We start from the raw sequence: 23,371 nt of genomic DNA, 5'->3' as shown, positions 1-23,371 counted from the left end.
TCTGGGATACCTTTGAGTTGTTCTAAAATTCTACAGTCCTGGGCTATGACTGGGGTCTTATCAGCTCCAGTCTGTCTCCCCCAGTGTGGAAGTCTCTTCTGTATCATCCCTGACTCCTCGTTTGCAACTGGACTGGGTGGGAGATGGATTCTTCCAGTACTTGATGAAGCATCCCATTCTACTGGTGAGCACCTTAATTAAAAAGACCTTTACCTTGACCCAGAATTTGATTTGTCTGTCCTGCTCCTCTGTCCCCTCCTCCCCTCCTTTAGACAATGGACACCACGTCTATTGGCATTTAGGTTGGACCTTTCAAATAGTTGAAAGTAGCAGTTATTCCTTGTTTTTGCTTTTCCATGAAACTCCTCCCTCCCCCCATTTTTCAGTGTTTCTGTACAGGATACGGTTTCCAGATCCTTCAGGATCCAGCTGGATCCCAGGCAGTCGTTCAGAGAACACTGTGTGATTGGGTCTGGTGGGTGTGGACAGATTTGAAGAGATGACCTCACACTCATTTCTTCATTACCTCCTGTCCTATTTTCCTTTCCATCAGTGTTTGTTCTTCCTATTTAAAGATGCTGGTCATTTGTAAGGGAAGACACAAAACCGGGATCAGTAATCCTACCTGCTGTCACTCTTCTGTCATCTTCTCTAAGCACAGCTTTAATCCAGGAATTCTCAACAGGGTATAGTACCTCAAGGGAGCAAAAGAAGTCTGAGAGTAAAATGGTGTGTGGCCCTCCAAAGCACAGTCCTACCCCACAAAGTCTTAGTTCTTAGTATTTCATTTCTCTTGTTAGGGAGAATTTAAATTCAATTTTTCTCTTGGGGGAAGACACTAGTGCAAAAACTGGTTAAAAACACTTCTTTAAACCAGAACGTCCCTATGAAAATGCTGAAATATTTTTTGCATAAAAGAAAGCCCCAATCAATGGGAATTTGGCTCTCATTCTACCCTGGCATATAGGCTAGTGTTTCTCTCAGTGTGTTCCATTGTCCCCATGCTCACCCGAAAAAGGGTTTTGTGTTAAAGTTTGGGAAAAGCTGGGCTTAGTGAGTTCCATAGATTTTGCGGTAGGGCTTCTCAGGGCCTCTTCTGCAGGTGTGCCCTGCGAAGTTCAGAGGTAGGACTGTTTTTTTTTTTCCGTTTCCTTTGCTCAGGAGGAGGACACTTACCTCCAGGGCCTGCCACTTCCTGGCTGCGTAACCTTGAGCAAGCCACTTGATGGCTCAGAGCCTGTTTCACAGACTAAAACCTTCACAGGGGGGTTTTGAGACAGAAATGAGTAAATGTATACCTAGCACAATACCTGGCACATAAAGACTTCACCAAAACAGCCGGTGTTTTCATTTATTATTGCTAGTAGGGTTAACAGACTGGAGAGTCTTAAATTGTCCATAGGCCACTAACTGACCTAAGTCTCAAATCCCAACCTTCCTTCCACAAAGATGTTAAATGCCCAAACACACCCTCTTACCTGTCTGGCTGCTCCGTCCTTGCATTAGTTGGTTGAAAAATCAATATGCCTAGCTCTCTCCTGTTCCTTTTCTCAGCCTTTGGTTGGAAAACACTGGATTTGTGCCACTTTGGTTCCTCTCCAGAGGGTCTGCAGAAGGGAGCCAGTGTGGACCAACACATTGTTTCAGGGGCTTGCCCAGGTCTGGCCCCCAAGACCTTGAAGTTGGAAGGTGCCCAGCCCAGTGCCTCACCCGTCACGTGGGTTCAACAAATGCCAGCCCCTTCTCATTATCGGCTTGGTACTTCCTGTCCTCACACTTGGGCTTCTCATTTGGGTTTTACTTTCCATTGCTGGCATTTGTTCCAGCAAAATCTTACCCATCTGGCCTCCAAAGTAGAGCACCAGTGCTTTCCTGTAACCTTAAGTACAGCTTTGCACCTGGCCTTGAGAGCCGTGCCTCTTGAGGCAGGTGGGCCTCAGGTGAGACCATTCCATGTGTGCTCCGACCCAACCAGCGTCTCAAATGTGAAACCGCTTGAGAACTGAGCTATTTCAGGGGCAAGAAAAACATTCCAGGAAAAGCATTTTCATTTTATTTAAAAATTATTTACAATTAAGCCTTCATGAATGCTTTATTTTAAAATCCTTTTTTTTTTTTTTTTTAACTTTTTTAACCTGAAGGAAATCTTGGGGAATAGAGTGGGGAATAGGGAGGGGAGTGGTGACAGGCTCCTTTGGGAATTTGCAAAGGGATGGGTGTATGCAACAGCAGTGGCCTGAGCCCCATGGCCTAAGCAATAATGACAGGAAGACTAGCCAGGCAGGCCCCCTTGGGCCAGTGGCCAGCTGGGCAGGAAAATTGCACAATGACCGTTCTTGTTGAAACTCAGTGTTCACCGGTTTGGGTTTGAGGTGCCCGGCACTGAGGGCTGACACTTTGCCAGTTCCTATTTGGCAAGAGTAGGTGTTGGGAGTAGGTGGCAGCTGTGGAATCATCTAGGAGTCATGCACTGCTGAGCCTCAGGCAGAACTGAGCAAGGGGTGAGAAGTCAGGCATACACTGCTGGAAAGAGCATCTCCAGTGGGAAAATCTTTACTTCCAAATGCTGTGGCACTCTTGTCTGCAACATCTGCTCTGGTTTGGTGGGGAAGCGGGGACAAACGTGTGGGGGTGTGGTATGATACCCTAGGTTGTGCCAAGGATCTTTGAAGACTTCCACTTCTTGGCAGGTCCTCGCTTTCCCCATTGATTTGCTAGACACTAGAGAAGACCACTTGTATCTGTCTCGAACTGCCCACTGTTCACTTCACTCTGCATTGCAGAAACTTTGGGCTGAAAGTTCCACTGAGTTCAAATAGTGGTTTTTAACTCTTTGTGAGTCTGAGACATTTGAGAATCTCATGAAAGCTTTAGCCCTCTGGAAAACACACATAAGAACACATACACTAAATTCTGACAGTCTTACGGGCCTCATAGACCTTCTGAAGTCCAATAATGGAACCCCTGGGGTGACTGACCCCTAAATTAAGAACCCCTGAGTTAAAGATTCCTATGGGTAAGCATTTTCTTTTGAGATGCAAATAACCCAGAGGAATGAATTATCAGTCTCCTTCCCTCTCCGTGTGATTACTGATTGAATGGGTATGGAGGTGTGGGAGTGACAGTTTGGGGGGAAAGAGGGGGTAAGCCTGGATAGTATACCCCAGGGGAAGGTTTGGAGATTGAGCAGGCACCACGGGATCACTGGATCCCTGATTGAGGGAACTCAGGGAATGGGAGACAGAAAGGGAGACAGGTGTCCCAAAGACAACCTTCACTTATTTCTACATTTTCCCAAAGGTTGGTTGGCTGTGTGGTTAGTGATCTGTGTGATTAGTGATTTTATTCTTGAATTAGGTATGTGGAGTTATTTCGCCACCTAGTGGCCATACTTGGAATTGACTATGTCCCATCATCCGGGTGAAAAGAGATCTAGTAAATTCTTGGAGAGAAGTACACTTAGCTGACCTGCTGGGGAGGAGTAAGGGGTGGAGTGGGGGGAACAGATGAAAAAGGACAGCGATTCTTCAATGTTCCTGTTTAATGCACATTGAAGTCCCATGAGAGCTTGCATCCTTCTTGGCTGACCTGGGCACTCTTTGGTTTGTCATGGCTATACTTGCTTTAACAGCTTAGAATTTTTCTACATAAGTTTTTGTTTGTTTGCTTTGATTTGAACTTAAAACCTGAAATTCCATCTCTGGCTCCCAACTGGGTCTCTGCTCTCTGCTCCTTCTCTTCCAGAGCAGATTTATTGATGGATTGATGACTGCTGATAGGGAGCCAAAAAGATGTGTCCCTGGGCAAGACGGTGACTTGATGTTCCATCTCATTGTCTTTCCATTCCAGCTGAGACACACTTCCCAGGCTGCTAGAATCCTTATCTAACAGGAAACTGGTCACCGACAGTTTTCTGTTCTGTAACATCACATGCCACCATTGCCGAGTCCCACAGCTCTAAAGTCCTGGAGAAACTCTTGGTGTATCTCCTGAACTGACCTTCATACCTGCTGCTCCAGCTGCCTATACTCCTGTCTGTCGGTGGCGCCTTCTGAGCTAAGCTAAGCATGAAATATGGCATGGGGGGGATCCCAAAGAACAAAAAGGGAGTCGGGTCCCAGAGTGGCATTGTCAGCTTGGGGTCATTTCTTCTCCAGTCCCAGACTGTGCCGTGGAGAAGATCATTTCTAGCATGTTCCACCGGAGGCCCCTCCATCCATGATGGGCACAGCAAGGCTCTGAGTCAAACTGGAGGCAACAAGGGGAAATCTGCCAAACTGACTGCTAGGGGTGAAGAGGTGGTAAGGAAAGCAGAATGCTCTGTCACCTGTGGGAGGCCTCGGGAGACACAGAAGATGGGAGGGTGGGTTCTCCCTCAAAGCTCTTGAATCTCATACACCCAGCAAACACTGTCTGCCCTGTCATGTGATCAGAGGCATTAAATTGGAGTTCTCCTCAGAGGCTCTCTCTCCGTCAGGTGACCTCTTCCTTTTTCGACCACCTGAAAAACAATTTGTAAGGATCAATCTCTGGCTGGGAGGACATTCCTTGATATGGACTCTCTCCAAAACAGATGCGGAAATGGTGGCAAAGCCCTTGACAGTTTTGCAGAAAGTAATCTGCATTGCATCCTGGTGTTGATATCAGCATATTTATATCTACCTGGGATGACATCTCCAAAAAGCCAGGCGAGTGCCAGTGGAATGGAGATTTCCTGAGAGGATTGAGTAAAGCGCAGGTAATGCCTCAGAACCAGGTCTTTCCATCTCCTCAGAACCAGGCCCAACTGCCTGGCAGACACCTCCTGTGAGAAGGCTGGTCTCACAGCCTTTGGTGTTCCATGAGCCAGGGTTTTGGTGGGTGTAGCTGGGGGCCATTCCCACACACCTACGTTCTGTAGCTTGGAAACAACCTTCTTTCTGCATTGGGGCAGGTGGGGTAATCATACAATTGTCCTCAAGGATGGAAGGGCACTGTGTTCCCAGCTCTGTTGTTTTTAGGGAGGAGTATTTTTCTGCTATTGACTTCCTTTCATGAAAGATACTGCTTTCCTTTCTACTGAGTCTCTGGGACACAAATTCTTTCTTTAAAGGACCAGACAGTAAATCTTACAGGTTTTGCAGGCCATTTGGTCCCTGTTGCAACTGCTCAACTCTGCTATTGTGGCCATAGATAACAAATGGGTCTACGATCCAGTAAGTCTTTATTTACAAGAACGGGCAGGAGAGGGAGGCCAGGATTTGGCCGTGGCCATGGCTTGCAGACTCCTGTCCTAGATGACAGCCAACTGAATGGGATGCATCCCCCCCTCCCCCATTATCAAGGGCACAGTACTGGCCCAAGCCCTGTTACAGATTTCCATGATTATACCTCATTAGGTTCCCACAAGGAGTCAATGGTTCTTCCTCCAGGGGTAATATCCTAAGATAATTTTTCTACTAACTAGCTGGTGGGAGGCTTTCATCTAAGTGAAGAGCTACTCACTCAAGGTTCTCAGCAGCTTCTTGCCCACGGTTTCCTCAAAGTCGCTACTGCAGGGGCTGGTCTCTGTGTCCAGGTTGATATTACAACATTCACTATCTGATGCTGAGAGAAAGGAAAGAAGAAAGAACTCAAGTCTTCCCAACCTACACACCCAGGGATGTAGGAAGGGTGATTCTGAGTGATGTTCCTCAGCAGGTGAAAGTTCAAAACCAGAGCCAAGGCAGCGGTGGCTGTAACAGGAGGGGATGTCCGGGAAGGTGTTGGCTCTCATTAGTTAGCAAAGGGCAGTTTAGTGCCACAAAAGGAACAAAGAGACCAGGAGCGAGAATCTAACAATATAAATGTTATTTGGCAGGAGAGAGATGAAGAGGACAAGATGTTCTCTGTTCAGTATCTTTGCCAGACAAAAAGCACATTTGAGGACCCTGAGGTGGGGATACTTACTCAGACCCTGGGAAATCACAGGGCTCAGTAACAATTAAGCACACGTCTGTTATCTTTCCCACCGAACCCAGTGGGGATTTAGAGAGGCACAGAATCTCAAAGCCAGGAAGAGGCCCAGGCCCTTAATACCAGTGAGGTAAGAACCTGACCTGGGAGGCAGAGTGGGGTGGTGGAAACAGCATTGCACGCAAAGGTATGAGGCTGATCCTGCTTTTAGTGCAGTATATAGACCAGACAAGTCTTTTCTCAGGGCCTCAGGGTCCGCATGCAAGGTCCCTGTGTCATACAAGGAGGATGGACTAGATGAACTCTATTTTCTCCATTCTTACTCCTTTGATACAATTTCTTGCTACATGATTTAGCTACTGAATTCAGTGTGTGAGGGAGAAAAAGAACACCAGTTCTAAATTCCGGTCCTTGCATGGTGCTTATGTATGTCCCAGATATTCTGAGTTAGCCACAAGTTCAAATATATTGTTGTACTGACTGCAAAAATTGATGAGCACTTGTTGGGTCATTGCTCTGGACTCAAGGGGTCTCAGACTATGGACTGGGGCAGGTCTGGGAGGTCAGGTGTGGGGGCAAAGGCACTGCTGAAGGCCTGGGGAAGTAGATCTCAGTGGGGCAAGGACAGGAGGATCTCAGGACAGGTGGGACATAGGGAGCTCAGAGCAACACCACTGCCAAGACAGAAACGTTGAGAGACTCAGAGATGATATGCTCTCAGAACTCAGGACAAGTTCTATAGATTACCTCCTCTGGCCCAAAAGAGGGGAAGAGTGCTGCCAGTAAGAGTGCTGGCTGACTGCAGGTTCCTCATCTGTAAGGCAGGTCTCTAAGAACTACCTAATACAGAGCATGGTACCACGCACTGCGATACACCCTCTGTATAAGCTATTTCATTTATGCCCCAAGCTACTTCATGACCTAGCCACCATGGTTTACATCTATTAACATAAGGAAGAAACTTATCTGTTAAGATAAGGAAACAGCATCTTAGGTTAAAGTAACTTGCTGAAAATCACATAGCTCCTAAATGAAGGAGCCAAGATCTGAATCCAGATGGAAACCTAGCTCCTAACACCACCCTACACATGGTCTTCCTGGGAGAATGGATCGACAGGCCTGGTGAGGGGTTGGCACTTAGAAAAGTGTGAGTTTCCCTTCCCTCGCTCACTGTGTGAGGAGGTGGTAATATTACATGGGGGCTGGGGTCCCTCCTTGATTTTCCCCCGGGCCATCCCAGTGCCCGACGGTGACGACCCCAATTTCCCTGCCCGACCTGCTGTCGTAGGAATTGCTGCAGAAGACAGTGAGAGCTGCTGTGTGCTCTGTTCCTCGAGGTCCGTCATTTCTTCCTGGGTGAAGGCCATCTCCTCCATCCTCAGGTACACGACCTCGCCGGGGCTTCTCAGCCCATCTGAGCGGCTGCCTGGGGAGGATAGCAAGTGTATGCCCATCTGCTCTGGAGAAGACCTGCGGCTCCAACTGCTACAGGATGGCAGCTCTGGGCAGGGTTGAAGGAGGAAGGTGGGGCTGCCCTCACCCCGCGGCAGCCCAGCCCATCCACCCAACGGACTTACACGGCAGGCTGTTTCTGTTGCTCAGGAGGGTGATGGCAGGGTCATCCTTGGGGGTCTGGGGTGTACCCCGGGTCGTAGGGGCTTTGGTGGAGTCTCCGTCAGCAAAGGCCTCCATGTCGGGGGACTGGGGTGAGCTGTCCATGTGGCAAGCAGTGAGTGCATTCTGGTACTGCTGCCGAGTGATCTAGAAAGAAGAGGCAGAGAGGGGAGGAAGCTCAAGAGGGGCTGGGCAGAGCCCTCCTTGGATGTGGTCAGCCTCTCCGAGCTCAGAAGCAGCCCTACTAGGGTGCGTTGGAACCCCTGACCTCTGCGGGTGAGGATCCATGAACCGGGTCCTTTCCCAAGCTGTACCAGCCTAGCAGTTGAGGGACAATGAGTCCCCACTGTCATTTTTATTGGCTCTGGACTTCCATGGTGCCCCTGGAGGAGCCAAGCCTTCTCCTGAGCCTCGGAGGAGGTTGGAGGGCACCTTCAGGTAGCAGAGTACTTGCCCATAGAGAAGTTTTAAATACATGCTTCCACTATTGCCAAGGGACCTCTTCCTAAGGGTCCACAGGGAGTGTAGTGAGGGAAGCTTTGCTGCTCCACGTCCTGCTCTCAGGAAGCTGGATGCTGAGGCCTGGGAGCGCACAGTCATTTCTCATTTGGACTTGGCCCGCCACCGGATGTGGGATCATGCTCCTATGTGGGAAAAGTCCACAGCAGAGGTCTCCGGGCTCCTTCATCAGATCATGGGAGTCTTCCTAGCGACTTTCCTGATGTGTCAAGCCTCACCCACAAGTAAAAGCATCTGGAGAATCAGGCTTAGCCAGACCAGAAGGGAATTCCTGTAATTCCAGGAAGGAAACATGTCTTTTCTGGAATACAGAAAGGTTTATCTGTCATCTCTGTTCTCTGGGTGTATGTTGCAGACTCATGCCTCACATCCTTGTGTCCAGTAAAAACTAGCTAGTTTTTGTGCCACCCAGGATAGAAATGTGCTACCATGAATCCATGAATGGCACGGGGTGAAAAGTGACAATGGCACATAGTGCCACACCATGTCTTCTCAAGCACTATGGTCACCTCAAATGTTTTCCTCCCTTCTTCACTGCATTTAGCTAGAGAACAGGCAAAACCACACACTGTTCATGTTCTTTCCCTTTCCTTTCGGGGCAGGATTGGTATTACATGTTGGAACAGTAAGGCTGCGTGGCTGGTAATAGGAGAGGGAATGGTTAAGATTTCCACGTTGGAATGGAGGCAGCTTGAAGCTGGTTTGGTATCTGGCAAGGGCTCTTTTAACAGTGGCCCCTTGTCAACTGCCCACTCTCCAGCACCTGCCCTCTAGACCCTCCCTTCCCCGGTGGCTTGGATGCCTGGCCTCCCTGGGGGCTGTGGGTGATGCTCAAACTGAAGTCCTGGAGTCAATCCTAGACAGCTCAGTACTCACATTCTCAGGGGGGTGACTCTCCATCACTTCTGGCTCATCCCACTTCTGCTTTCCTCATACACCTATGTTTCTCCTTTCCTTTCTGTACAGGCTGTTGCTCTGGTCATTTTTATTGAGTATTTTATTCTGCTTTATTATCCTCTGATGTTCTTTCTACATTTTCTAGATCCTATGGTCCGCTAATTACCCAAAATGTTTAAAAATTTAGCACTCATCCTGAATGTTGGGTTGTAATCTTCACCAAAATATCTAGCCTCGACAACCATTCAGGCAATGTTTTCTCATCATAAAGAGAAATCTTCTATTTCCCCTCAAGTTGGGAACTCATTACTTTGTTGGACATTATCAATCTTTTCTTCTCTAACAAACTTCAGGATGTCTTGCATGAGGATCGAGCAAATTCCAAGCACAACTAATCTAATCACAAAACACCAGTTAAGAATGTATGTCTTTTTGCATTTTGTATGGGAGACCCACATGCAGAGATCCCAAGCTTCTAGCTATACTACTGCCCATTAGAGGGGACAAAGTTCTCTTGATAGTTTAAAACCGTTATTCTCAAATTTCAGCATCGGAATTACCCAGAGGCCTCGTTAAAAACAAGATTGCTGGGCCCCATTCTCAGAGTTTCTAATTTGCTAGGTCTGGAGTAGGGCCTGAGAGTTTGCAGGTCTAACGAGTCCTCGGGTGATGCTGATGCAGCTGGTTTGGAGACTGCACTCTGAGCACCACTGACTTAAGACCTAGTTAAAATCAAACACAGTCCTCCTACTCAGGTTTTGAATCCTTTAAAGGATTCAAATGGATAAAGTGGCGAAGTGTTAACTGGCTTTGATATTTTTCAGGCCCAAATGGCATGTTCTCTGCTTTATGGCATGCAACGATGGGGGTCTCAACTTAGCATTTGTCTAAAGTCTTCAATAGATTCAATGTTACTGTAGACTTTTACAGCCCCCTTTGTTGGGAAGTGAGAAATCAGGTTCCAAAATTTCCCCAAGAGATGTCAACTCTGGAGCCTACCCTCAGACTAAAACCTTACCTTGAGTCAATCACAGAACATCAGGCGTGTATTAGAGATTTCACCATCAATTGACTCTGATGCTGCCCATACTGATGGTTCAGGGACTTGCAGTGTTTCAGAGAAAGGATCAAAGTGACACGCTAATTATTCATGCCTCCCGGGACAGTGGTTCTCAACCTTGGCAGCACATTTGAATCACTTGGGAAGCTTTAAGATATCCTGATACCCAGGCAACACCCTTAAGCAATTATATCCAAATCTCTGAGAGTGGGGCACAGACATCTGGATTATTTAAAGCTCCCCAGGTGATCCCAATGCACACCATGGGTGAGTCCAATGCTCTGGACTCTTGGAAATGCCCCTGTAACCAATTATTATCTACACTCCCCTTAATAGTTGCCTTCACTGATGTTTGATTTTCATAGTGGACCCCCAGCTTGCATACAGGGCTGAACTAAAAAAAAAGCTCCATATGAAGAACATAAACTGGCAAAACTTGCAGATGAGGCCAATATGTACTATTTTTTTCTGATGTCTTCCATAGTCCTATAGTAATCCATTTGATAAATACTTCAAGAAATTACTGCCAGGAAAAAGTTCCTTTCTCTAGAAAAATGATATACTTGATGAAAACACAAATGTCCACTATGTTTGCCCTCTTTGCTTTTAGGACCAGGAAGCTCACAGATAAATTTATTATTTACTTACAATAACAAACTCATGCCTTATTGCTTTTTCACCGAATTGGTTTGCAATTTCTTTTTAATTTCTTATTTAAAATATTATATATCATTTTTGGAATCATATATATTACTGGAAGTGTTATCAATTTCATAAAAGAGATGGAACTGATATTAGGTTTTAGGATGTGGGTGGGAGGTCTAGTGCTAGTGTTACTAACCCATAAGAGCTTGCTCTTGCAGGTAGAGGTTGGGATAGGAGGGTGGAACCTTCCATCCATAGGGTATATTATGGCTTACAGAGCACTTGGGTATGTGTTACCCCTTTGCTCTTCATAATGACTGTGTTGGGTAGGCATGAGGGCTCTTTTGATCCCCATTTTACAAATAAGAAAATGAGGTCCAGAAATGTTGAGGGATTGCCTCAAGTTTGACAGTTAGCAAGCTTTCAGAGTCCTAGCCAGGGCACTGTCTCCACTGTACGGGTTTTGCCTGGGAAAGTGCTATTCACTCATGGGAGCCAGGGAGGTGGCAGGGGAAGTGAGACTATGAAGCTCCAAGTTTTCAGAGGGAGAAACTCCAGTGGTGCCCCTAACAATGGTGCCCCTGTAACCTGGATATTGGTAGTTTAAAGGCCTTTAGTCTTGCTCTTCAGGGACAACGATCTCAGCCTGGGCTCTGCACTGTGAGTGGGTGTGCCTGGCTGCACTAGGCTGTCTTTTACAATCCTTTAGAGGAGGTGTCCCAATAACTGCTTTGTAGCTTGGGGTCTATAGGCATCTGATGACCGAAAGCCAGCTGGCACACAACTGGAACCAGTGTCACCATCAAACCCAATTCTCTAATGTGTCCATGGGCTTCCCAAAGGTGGAGCTTTCTTTAGAGTCTTACACGTTCTTCTGGCTTAAAGGACAGAAACATTTCCTAAACGACTCTTGATAAGCTCACCAGAGTACTTGATATTACTCTTTTCGGGTTAACTAGTTTAGATTTGGCTTCTAGTTTAGTCCCAGTGTTGCCACTTTCAAGCTGGCCTGTAACAGAGGCCCAGTGATAATGAGATAACGCCACTGAACCTGCCATCCAACTGTTAGAAATGACTGTTTAAAATACGTCCACATCGATCTCTCACAAGTTAACTCTATAATGGGCATACATTTCGAAGAAAGGCATCAAATCTATCATCATCTCATTTCATCTAAACTGTGCATGGCACATCATGAGGTGGGGAAGGGGCAGGAGCAATGGTCCCTCTGCCCCTGGAGTAGGAGTGAGTGGAGGTGTTGTCAAGGCAGGATGAGGTCTTAGGGAAGTAAATCCGTAACTAAGAAAATAAAGTGAAAGACAAAGTAGGGGAAGGAAGGAGATTCCAAGTAGGGACAATGACAAAAGGAAGATGGAGAGGCAGAGATGATGAGTGAAGGGAAGACGGGAGGAAGGGAGAAGGAAGGGGGTGTGTTCTTGTTTGACTGTGAGATGGATTTATGGGCTCAGTTGGGACATTAGCTGTTCTGCCCAAGCTAGAAGCCTCTCAGGAGTGTTGCAAAGTACTGTATTTAGTTTATTTCTGGACAGGTTCTGTCCAGGCCACATGCACAGTGAGCTGTACCATTCTCTCTTTGTTCTTAAGAAAAAGTGATATGTCCCTTCAGGAACCTGGGAGCAAGGATCCGGGAACTCTAACCCTCTTTAAGCATTGTTCTGGAGCAAAAGAACGAGCTGGGAATAAAACATTACATCTGGTAACAATCCTGAGTAAATGTACTCCTTCCTTATAAGGTACTGAGTTCCGTGTCATGGAGGCATTCACACAGATGTTAAATAACCACTTGTCAATGATGTTAGAGGGAAGATTCAGACAGCTATGGCCAGGACCTAACATTAGAGGGAAGACACATGGTTCTGCGTAGGGGGAGCAGGGTGGTTGCCCAGTACAGGGGTAGGGGCAGAGGTTGGGGGCGGGCCTATACTGTTGGTGGATGGTTGTATAGAAGGAAAGGTACTACCCACTAGTTACCTTCTCCCTAAGTCTCACAGCCTTGTTTTCACAATGCTTCCTCTTTTTAAATATATATATTAAAAAAACCCATAATCATAAACTACTGACATGTCAATCTGTCGCCTTGAAAGAAATTGTTGATAAGGCACCACTCTAGAAAATGTGTTCAGGAAACAACCTCTCACCAGCTGCATTTTCTAGATTCAAGCATTACTGTTTTTTTTTTAATTCAGTTCTTTTATTGTTACTATTTTTTCACATTTTTGATTCAAGCATCACTTTTCATCACCTTGCTTCTCTTGTTCAACCATGTGAGAATTTCTTACTATCTAAAACAGTACTGTCCAATAGAAATATAATGAGTTGCATAAGTAATTGAAAACTCTCTTGTCACATTAAAAATAAGTAAAAACAAATAGAGGGAATTAATTTTAATAGTGTTTCGTTTAAGCCAACATATCCAAAACAATTTCACTTCAACACAGAATCAATATAAAAGTATTAATGAGGAATTTTGCATTCTGTGTTTGTACTAAGTCCTTGGAATCCAACGTGTACTTTGCATGCACGGCACATTGATTTGGATGAACCACAGTGTGTTTGGCAGCCCCATGTGGCTACTGGCTACTATGTTGGGCAGCAGAGGTCTAGCAGATCAACCTGAATCTCTCTGCCCAGTTCTGATAATCCGGCCTTGTGCCCAATGGTGCTCCCACTGCTCGCACACGCAGAACCACTGGGCCAGCCCAGCTTCTCTCTTCACACTCCCTTGAATGCACTGTGCTTACTCATCTTCCATACGCCTGTTTATTGGTATCCCTCCTCCTGTACTTTCCTAATTCTTAAAGGTCTGGTCCATTCGCAGCAATACAGTGCTTAAAATAAGTGTCACACAAACTCTTAATCAATTAGATACTACCCTGCTTTGGTCACTATTGCTTAACCTACATTTCTTCTCTCTTACTAGATTTTAAACTCATTAGGCAGAGGATATGTTTTACATTTCTTAGTATAGCCACTGGTGTCTAGATCCCTCGTTAATGCTCAACCTACTGCTTGGCTCATTGAGGAAGTCAAACCACTGCTCAAAAGCCAACATGTTTTTATTCTCTCTTTATTGCTGTAGATACAGGCATTTCTTAGTGCAGCTTGAGTTCAAATTGTCTTCTCTTACACAGCAGCCAGTTAGGAACTCAAGCATCCTCTAAATTACAAAGGAATGGAGACCTGTTTACCTTGAAACTAACCGAAGTAACTGTACACTTTTGGACATTTTGAGTTGGCAGCCAACGTGTCCAGAAGTTAACCTTCAACCAGTGTGATGACTCCTATCATTTAATGAAGTTCATCTCTCACAACACCATCTTGCAATTTAGGGATTCTGCCACCAGATGGTGATGGGGCATTTTGGTCACGGTTACACAATCTAGACTATAAGACATCGGCCAAATAGTCTTAGTTTAATGATGATATTTACCAAAAGCATTGTTAAAAAATTTATAAGGATTCTTTGGTACCTTCATTCATAATTTACTAACTATGACTAATCGTGGCTTTAATATCTCTCCCAGATAATCGTTAGACACAACTTTCTAATTTTGAAGCTTATCTTAAAGCCAAATTACTTCCGGACTTAATAACGTTCTGGAACTTTTGTTGGACATGAAAACCCCTTGCAAGCTCCCCATGCAGCCAATCACAGGAGCCTGGGCCGTGAGGACACCTCTCTTCAACAGTCTTTAGCTTCCTCAAAAGCTCCCCCTCTGTTAAAAAGGTAGGGGGGCAGGTGGGTGAGGGGAATAAAAGGGCAGCCCTAAGCAAGCCTATTACATCAGCAGAAGGGAATTTTCAACTTTAGTCTAAGGCATCAACTTAACTTATATATACATACATATATATATATACATATATATACATATATATACATATATATAAATAAACAAACAAACAAGTGCACGTTCAAACAAGAGCTTGAACTCCCAAAGTTCCCTTCTATAGAATTGTTACAATTGAAGTTTTTAAGAGACTGGGGCAAGGATTTGAAGGAGGTTTCTGAATAATACTTTAATTGGTTTCTAACCTCCCCTCAACTTCTACTTTTGACATTTAGTCTTCTCAATGTCAACATGTCGAGGTGGGAAAAGGGACCATGTTCTGTGCCACTTAGCCGCCCTGGGTCACAGCAAAGTCCTCTGGCCTGACCAAAAGGATGACACCTGCACCTGAGAACTGACCTCGGGTTTGGGGTTCTCAACATCAGGAAAGACACTTCCCTTTTATGTTCCTCATTAGCTGTAGAATGTCCCCTTTCCTTATGTTCTAGGCATGGATATCCATGAGCTCATCTGTAAGTTTCAAAAAAAATCCTTACAAACTCCATGCCAGGTATTCATCTTAACACATTCCTCTTTGTGGAGCTGTCCAATACATCCCCTGAAAGTGCTCCCCAATCCAGGCACACCTAGACATGTTCCAGAAAACTCTGGGCTCACCAGTTGATCATTAAATAGGATGCCTCAAATTCTCATTCATTCTCCTCCCCAAAACAGCAAGCAAAATCTTCATATTGATTTCCTAAACTTAGGATGTAAATAACATTAGGGACTGAAAGTCTATGTCGCTCCCCGCCCCAAATTCCTATGCTGAAATCTTAACCCCCAGCGAGATGACATGTGGAGGGGGCGCCTTTGGAAGAAGTTAGGTCCTGAGGGTGGAGTGATTGCGAATGGACTTAGTGTCCTAATAGGAAGACAGCTTGCCTCCTGTCTCTGTCTCTTCCCCCATGTAAGGATACAAGGAGAAGATGGTTATCTGCAAACCAGAATGTGGGCTCTCACCAGACACTGGATCTGCTGGTTCCTTGAACTTGGACTTCCAGCCTCCAGGACTGTGGGAAAGAAGTGTTTGTTGTTTAAGCCACCCAGTCTATGACTATTTGTTATGGCAGCCTGAACTAAGACAAATGTGAAGACCTAAGAAACAAACTTAATTGAAAATTCCCAGTGCACTTATAGTAGAATTAAGTGCCTTCCTCTGGCTTAAGGATGCCAGACAACATTGCTGCTGACCGTCCACTGTCATTTCATGCTGGCCTCTGTCTTTGCACGCTGCGTACCAGCACTCAGATCCATGAACCACTGAGCTCTTTCCTGCCTCTGTGGTTTCTCTCTTGAACATTCTCCTCCCCTCCCCTTTCAGGTCCCAGAAAAAATGTCGTTTTGTCAGTCTGCTCTGATAACCATTCCTAAAGGAAACCCCTTGCCAGCTCTGCCCAATCACTGTTTATCCCACTACCTTGTTTGTTACCTTCCTAGCCTTTATCACTACCTGAAATTAGGTTCTTCATGATGCGGTTACTTGTTTATTCTCTCTGTCCCCCTCCTAGCACAGAAACTCTAGGAAGGCAGGAGCTTATGGTCTTGTTCACCATAGTATCTTGTCAATATCAAGCACAGAGTAGGTATTCAGTCAATATTTGTTGAACCGCTTACTCATATTGTGACTTTCAAGTTCTTTTTCCACAAACCGTGTGATCAGTACTACAAACCAGGAAGAGCTAGCCCAGTAGAGTTTCTCTGTTCTCATTTTTTTCCTACCTCCACTTCTGAGGAAGGCCTGCAATGAGAGGGCTTCAGGACAAGGAGGCAGGGAGGAGAATCATGGACTTCAGTTTTCTGACGTTTAACTTTAGTGTCACATTAGATTTGTTAAGTGTCCCCAGTCACACACACCCATGAGTATTGCTGGGTTAGTTGCCACAAGTTATTTCTTCCTGGGGTTTCTTCAACTCTGATTTCCCACAACTCTTCCTAAAGACTGGGGTTTTGAGGGTTTGGACTCTGGAGACAGAGAGACTGAATTCCAAAGCTTGGCTCTGCGACTCACCAGCCATATGACCTTAGACCCCTCAAGCTCCAATGTCTTCATGTCTAAAATGGTTATGACAGTAGTACCTACCTGACAGGGTGGTGATCAGACAACCTGGATCATTCAGACAAAGGAGTCCCAAAGCGCAGGCACAGAGCACCCCACAAACAGTTATTATCCCACCCCACCTTCCAGGGTCAGCCCCTCCCTTTGGTAACTTTCTATCTTTATGTTTCTATCTTCACCTCAGGGTATCTGCAGAGTTCTGGAACACAGAAAGCCAGGCATTGCACACTGCTCTCAAATTATCAGAGCTTGTGTTCTGGACAGAAGGAGAGAAACTCCTCCCTCCTTTGTGATAAATATATCTCTCATAATCCAGCCTGCGACTGGACAAGATATACCAACTCAATTCATTGGGTGTTTTGTTGGACTTGGATAAATGGGGCTCACTCCAGGCATGTAACAGTTTGCAGAATGCTAGCAAATAAAACCTATCAAAGCACGAGAAGGAGGACATTTTAGAAGGTTTCTGTGCAATACCAATCTTAATGTGAGGTATGAAGCAATGGCCCCCCTACCCTTTAACTACAAGGCAATGAGCACTGTGGCCTCTCTCTCCTGCATGTGCAAAGTGATGGATGTTCCGAGCTCCACTGAGCTCAGTGATTGCTAAGGGTGTAATGGTTACACAAAGGGTTTTTGCTTAACATACCTGCCAAATTGCATTTTAGACTTGAAACAGAAAGACATAAAAATATACTATCTTATGGAAAATCACAGCATGGTTTCTTCCATATACTTGGTTTATTAATCACCTGCAAATTTATCTCGGAAAAAACAAATCAACCTGGTGGCAATGGCAGGGGGTTCAAAAGAAACAGTTCACTGGCAACTTGTCTCAGGCAACCTAATTCCGCACTGGTTTATGCCTCAGTTTCCCCACACAAAAAATGGGGATCAGGAGATCTTAAAAGAGTGACAAATTAGTAATCAAGCTAACCAAAAACAGGGCCCTTGTAAAGCCAGGGAACAATTAGCACCCAGCGTTATCTTGGCGCGTTGGATTGCACATCCTGTCCTGCTTCCCCAGCCGGCTGGCAAGCCGGGGATGGCCCTCCCGGGACAGTTACCTTCACAAATTGCACATCGCTGAGGATGTGCACTGAGTAGTCGGGAGTGTAGAGGTTGTTGCTGCTGCTGCACAGCTGGGTGTTGCTCCCCCCAAAGTCACTGCGCTCGCGGTTTGGAGACTCAGAGCGGTTCAACCCGCTGCAGCGAGAAGGGGACCGGTTTACTGCAGACAGTGAGGGAGAGGTGAGGGAGAAAAGGCAAGGAGAGGCGGGTGGGGAGAAAAGACAGGAGAACAGAAAGAGCGATGGGGAGAGGGAGGGGGAGAGAGAGAGAGAGAGAAAGAGAGAGAGAGAGAGAGAGAGAGAGGTGTTGTTTACTAAGGGCCCACAGGACTTCTAGGCGGTGGTAGAACCAGGCCCTCACCCTTCCCGTCAGAGCCCAGATGCTCAGTTTGTTACAGGAACTCACGGCTCCACTCTGCGCAGGCTCCTCCTGCTCCCCACAACGTCCACCAGGGAGGGGCTGCGGCAGAGGGGTCCACAGCCTTTCTCAGTTCTGGTCTTTGGGTTAAGTGCTGGAGATGAGGACCAGGCTGTGAGCGTGGTTAGCTACTCCAAAGCATGAGATCCTCTATCAGGATATAAACTCTGTTCACGAACCTTATTTTACAAAGGCGAAGGCCTTGGGTTTGACAGCACATAGAACCAACCCTTGCCATGGTGAGCCATTTTGTCAGGGATAACTCAGGTCTGCCCTAACACTGTCAGGACACTGGACAAACGGAGAGCCACAGACCTATTCAATCACATGGGTACCTATTCAAATCACATGAATAAACTGTTAAAATCTGTTCTATCCTTGTCCTTGACAACTATACCTTCATAATATAACGTAACGTAACGTAACGTAACGTAACATAACGTAACATAACATAACCTGGAAGGCCAACTCCAACTCCTTAGAGTTTTCTGCTAAAATATAAAACATAAAACAGGGTTGTATGGGGACAAATGGCCCCTACCCTAGGGGCTTCCCAGCCTCCTTATCCGCCCCACCCTGCCCCCACCGGGAGGTTTAGGTGAGGAATTTCAGGATTCTGTATCTGAAATGTGGTCCTGAAGGAAGAACAAGGGCTCTCAGTGGGCACATCTCTTTGGCCCTATGAACTCCTCACCTACACGGAGGGCTGGGACTAAGAGGGACTAAACGGGGGTCCTCTAAAGTGTGTCTAGGGCAGGATTCCATCTAGGCCTAAGTGGGGGTGGGGGAACAGAATACTGGAATAACCCCCAGGACTTCTGTCAAAGGCATCTCAATGTTCAGAGTCAGTTTTGTTTTGTTTTGTTTTGTTTTGTTTTGCTTTTTTGTTTTTTTAACCACTTTCAAGAACCATTCCTAGGGAAAGTTCAATTAAGACCACATCACTTGGTTTCAAAATGGATTGTGTGAACTATCTTCCCCAGATCAATGGAAGAGAGAGTCTTGTGGTGACCCTAGCAGAATCTCAACCGCAGAATAAACCTGAAGGAGAGACTGTCAAGCCCTCTCCACCCCTCTGCTTCCCAACAAATGCCACTCTGCATTTCTTCCCAGAAAGGGGAGGGTGTGCCGTCAGCCTCTCCTGACAGATTTAGTTCAGGGGCTCAAATGCAGAGTCCGCTTCCTCAGAGATTCCGCTCCTTGTTCTTCTAGGGCAGGACCTCGGGAATTTAATTCTGTCTCCTGAGATAATGGTGCCATCAATCAAGATAATTGATTAGCATGTATTTGGAGCTGAGTCCTTGAGGGTTGATGGTCTGTTTAGCTGCAAGCTGTTATTGTTGTCTGGCAAACTAGTGCAAAGGGTAAAATAACAATAGGCTGAATCATTTTTTCTCATTAGAGCCATAACAATCGCTGCCTTGATAGGATTATAGAATTGAGGATTTTATTTCCAGCCTCCCCTTCTCAGTAAGTGCCCTTTACATATATTCTGTCACTTATACCAGGAAGCTGGGGGGTGCCCTTGACTCCTGCCACTCCCCAGTCCCACACCAGGCCCTCTCACCTCTACTTCTGACATAATAAGCCCTTGGGCATCTATGCCTGTCCCCACTCAAGTCCCAGTTACCTGGACCACAGTCCCATCTCCCCGCTTATAAGCTTATGATCACCTCAGCTGCCAGAAGCACATTAAATAAGCTTTCTTTTATTTAGTCTGAATAAATCTAAATTCCTTGCTTCATCCCTAATGTCCCCCATGACCTGACTCCCGATTTCCTGTCTGGTCTCATCTTGGGAACTCTCTTCCCCTCCCCTGCTTGCTCTGCTCCTCTCAACCATGCAGGTGCTCCCCTTCCCTCGCCACCTCAGAGGATGGCATTTCTACTGCCCACCCTGCCCCTTTCACCCCCACCCCCACTGCTTGGCTCTCAGTCATTAGGTCTCAGCTGAAAGCCAACTTCTCTGAAGACTTTGGCTGAACTGAGGTTTCCCGTTTTCTTCTATCACTGTCCCTTGTTCATTCCTTCAAAGTACTTTTCACACATTTTAATTCATCATGTGTTTGTACTTGTTACGTCTACTCAGTTCAGTGCTAAATTCCATGAAGGCAAAGACCTGGTCTTTTCTGGTCATTGTTGTACACCCAGGACCTAGCACTGTGCCTGGCCTAGAGTAGGTGCTCAATAAAAATGTACAGAATAAATGAATCAGCACCTAAGGGTCCACTGAAGAGGTTTTACTTAGAATCTAAATTTTGTTTAAAAAAAGATTTCAGAGCTCTCAAATCATCCTGGATTAGAAAGCCTTTCCTTTGCAACTTAAAGCCATTCTGGGGAAGTTGACTTCTCCAAGAAGCTAGGGGTGGATAGAAGGACACTCTAAAACTGTAGCTGGAGAGAGTCAGAGAGTGGGCAGTGAGAATCCAGGGTACCAAGAGGCCTCAGGCTTTGGCCCAGTAACTCGGGGAAGAGGCCACAGGGAAAATGAGGACTTTGTCTGTTTAATAAAAGCATGTGAAACCAGGAATCCTGGACTCAGGTCTCTAGGGCCCTACCTATCCACTGGCTGATGGCAGGCCAGACGCCCCTCCACAGTGACCAAGGACTGAGAAGGACAGTGGTGGTGCCACAAAGAACAGAGCAAAGCACCCAGGTGATTGGGCAGAAAAATATGCATTTCATTTCTCATTCTGGCCCCTTGAAAACAAGCTGATGGGTTCTGGTGTGGCCAGACCCTCTGTGGCTTTTCTGGGGTGGTGGCTGCTAAGTAAGTCGATGGTGTTTCCTCAGGGGAGCTGCTGTGGAAAAGCAGGTCCAGCAGTCCTGCAGGAGGGGGACTTCTTTGTTGTGTGCGTGGAGTGTGGAAAACCCTACCCTGACCTGGTGGTCAAGTACCCTACCCTACCTTACCTCAAGTCCATTTGGAACAAGGGGACAGAGTGTGAGCAGGGCTGTGGATGCAGCCTCCCTGAGAAATAACCATCTCTCCCCGATAACCATCCACTTTGCCTGGTGGGACACAGGCTTGACATACCCCACATTTGCTGTTCCACAGCCTCATCCCTTATGTCACAATCCCAGGCACATTCCAGAAGGATGGCAGAGAAACACAGGCCCATCTATGTACTAGACCACTTCCATCCATAGAAGGCTCTGCCTGAACCACATTCACACTGTTGGGACACAGGGGCCACCACTATATCCCCGTTCCCCCCAGGGTTCTTGTCCTCACTGCCACTCTGCTGTCACTCACAGGGACCACATGTCACATGCAAGCAAGATCACAGTTGGGCTAGGAGGAGAAACATGTTTTGTTTTGTTTTTTAAAGTCAGAACAATGCTATTGAAGGTTTATTCAAAATCCCAAAGGATTCCCAACACCAAAAGATACAACTGTCTTACAAAGGTCAGGCCTATAAAAGCAATTTTTAAAAGGAAAAGAGCCCTCATTTCATGACAAAGAAAGTCCCAGCTCATCTGAGTGCTGTGCAAGATCAATGTTTTCGTGTCCCAGAGCCTGACATTCCTCAATAGGTAGGATGCTGATGACTCGGCATCTTGGTAATTGTGCACATACACTCAGAGGTTTCTGAGCAAGGGGAATGGAAATGCTTTTAATAAAAAAAAAGAGAAGAAATCAGTAACAGACGAGTGCCCCAGCAGCATGGCAAACTAGTTCAAGTTGTATAATTCCCCTTGGCATTTCCTAAGAGCAGGGGCCCAGTTGGGGGAGTAAAGAGGAAAATCCTAACTACAGTCAGAGAGGTCTAAGAGGGGACTGATCAAACAGTGATCATAAAACTGACCACAGAATCCCTCAACAGGAGGGAACAGCCAACATATCCCTTGTTCACTGTTGCTATTATATTACACCCTCGAGCTGGCCCTGGAGAGACTGGGTGGTGGGGAGCAGGGTTTTCTGCTCTAGACTCCTAAGTGCTGGGGAGAAGTGTGATAGACCTCATTCCTACAGCCTTTTCATGGTAAGTCTACAAGGGATATCTGTCCTAGATAGTAAGCTAGAGTTATTGAGGTTGGGTGGAGAAGGCCCTGGGGTAAAATTGGGTGTGGGGTTGGAGAGGGGGCACAAGAGGACTTTACACTGTAACTGGGGCTGGATGGAATCTCCTCTGCACCGATAGATGGGGCCCCATGACTCTATACACAGCTCTGGGACACTTGCCTCACTCATGACACCTGTACCTGGAGCAGAACCCATGATACAGAAGAATACCCCACTTCCCTTTTCAGTCTGGGGATCCAAGGGGAAAGTAGGCTTCAGTGGCTTCCTGCTTCTATCTTTTGGAGCATCAGTGAGGGGCAAGGGGGAACAGCCCTCTTTGGTCATGGTCACTGTGCCATGGGCCATCTGTGTTCCCCAAACTGGATGGGGAGCTTAATTACATAGACCTAGAATAGTACAAACTAGGAATATTAAAATTCATCATTCTGGGGTAATATTCAACATCAGACAACCAAATGCCAAAAGCTCTCTGTCAGAGCTATAATGTGAACTCTGCAAATCAGCCCGAGTTAGGAGCCCAGATGAACTCGCTCACATTACATGGAGCTTTAATGGTTCCCAAATGTTTACTACACAAAAGCCAAACCAAAGGAATATTTCCACTTACCACATTTCACAAAGTAAAAGGATTATTTTTAGAGACTCCCTATATATTCTGGGAGGAAACTGTCCCCATCTATCTCAAAGCACATTTCAGATGGTCAGTTGAACACTGAAAACGACTCCTTGCTTCTGACCTCTCTCCTGCCTCTGTGCTTTTGTGGATTTGGAAGGACTGTCATGGGGAACTCAAAATCATCTCCCCTGAGGAAAGAAAAAATGGATGACTCTGGGGAGAGGGAATGGTAACTGCAATGGAGCTGTGTACTCTCAGTGGGTTGATCAGAAGTTTACTTTTTAAATGAAAGCACCTGCAAAGCTGGCTAACTACATGACGCACTGCAAGCAATGCACAAAACCACTCCACTCTCCTTATTTCAAACCTAAAGTTCAAATAGAAAGAAACTGCTATGGACAATGGTGGCAATATTTGGCACAGGGACTGGTAGCCTCCATCCACTGTGAGCACCATAATTCATTAGCACAACTGCTTTCAAAATGCTAATAAGTCACAGCCCTCTAGGGGGCACAAAATGCCCATGTTCAGAGGGGCAGCCAGGTCCAGACAATAGGAGAGCGGGACCTAGAAGACTTGGATTCCATACATCACCGGGTGCTCATCAAGACAAGTGCATTCCTTGATCCCCATCACCTATTTCCCTCTTTCCTTCACCCCTTCCC

At 46.2% G+C, this 23,371-nt stretch overlaps 1 protein-coding gene across 4 annotated transcripts in view; it reads right to left on the bottom strand.

The window, feature by feature from the left end:
* Positions 1 to 2,030: 2,030 nt before the first annotated feature.
* The window catches only part of CNNM1 (cyclin and CBS domain divalent metal cation transport mediator 1), a 59,655-nt gene continuing 38,314 nt past the window's right edge, over positions 2,031 to 23,371 (bottom strand). For 2 of the 4 annotated variants that reach the window (XM_025918048.2, XM_025918049.2), the window contains 5 exons: positions 17,644 to 17,807; positions 7,512 to 7,695; positions 7,211 to 7,360; positions 5,485 to 5,586; positions 2,031 to 4,501 (listed from right to left, as the gene is read on the bottom strand). In XM_025918048.2, coding sequence (XP_025773833.2) covers positions 4,422 to 4,501; positions 5,485 to 5,586; positions 7,211 to 7,360; positions 7,512 to 7,695; positions 17,644 to 17,807 — 680 coding nt within the window. In that variant the 3' untranslated portion in view covers positions 2,031 to 4,421. The remainder of the gene's footprint in view (positions 4,502 to 5,484; positions 5,587 to 7,210; positions 7,361 to 7,511; positions 7,696 to 17,643; positions 17,808 to 23,371) is intronic. The other 2 variants (XM_086680599.1, XM_086680600.1) reach the window with 1 other exon arrangement.

This window comes from Puma concolor, chromosome D2 (genome assembly GCF_028749965.1).
Source record: "Puma concolor isolate L17-30 chromosome D2, mPumCon1.1.hap2, whole genome shotgun sequence".
Lineage (NCBI taxonomy): Eukaryota > Metazoa > Chordata > Mammalia > Carnivora > Felidae > Puma > Puma concolor.
The sequence above is the reverse complement of the archived record's forward strand: the minus strand, read 5'-3'. Positions and strand labels throughout refer to the sequence as shown.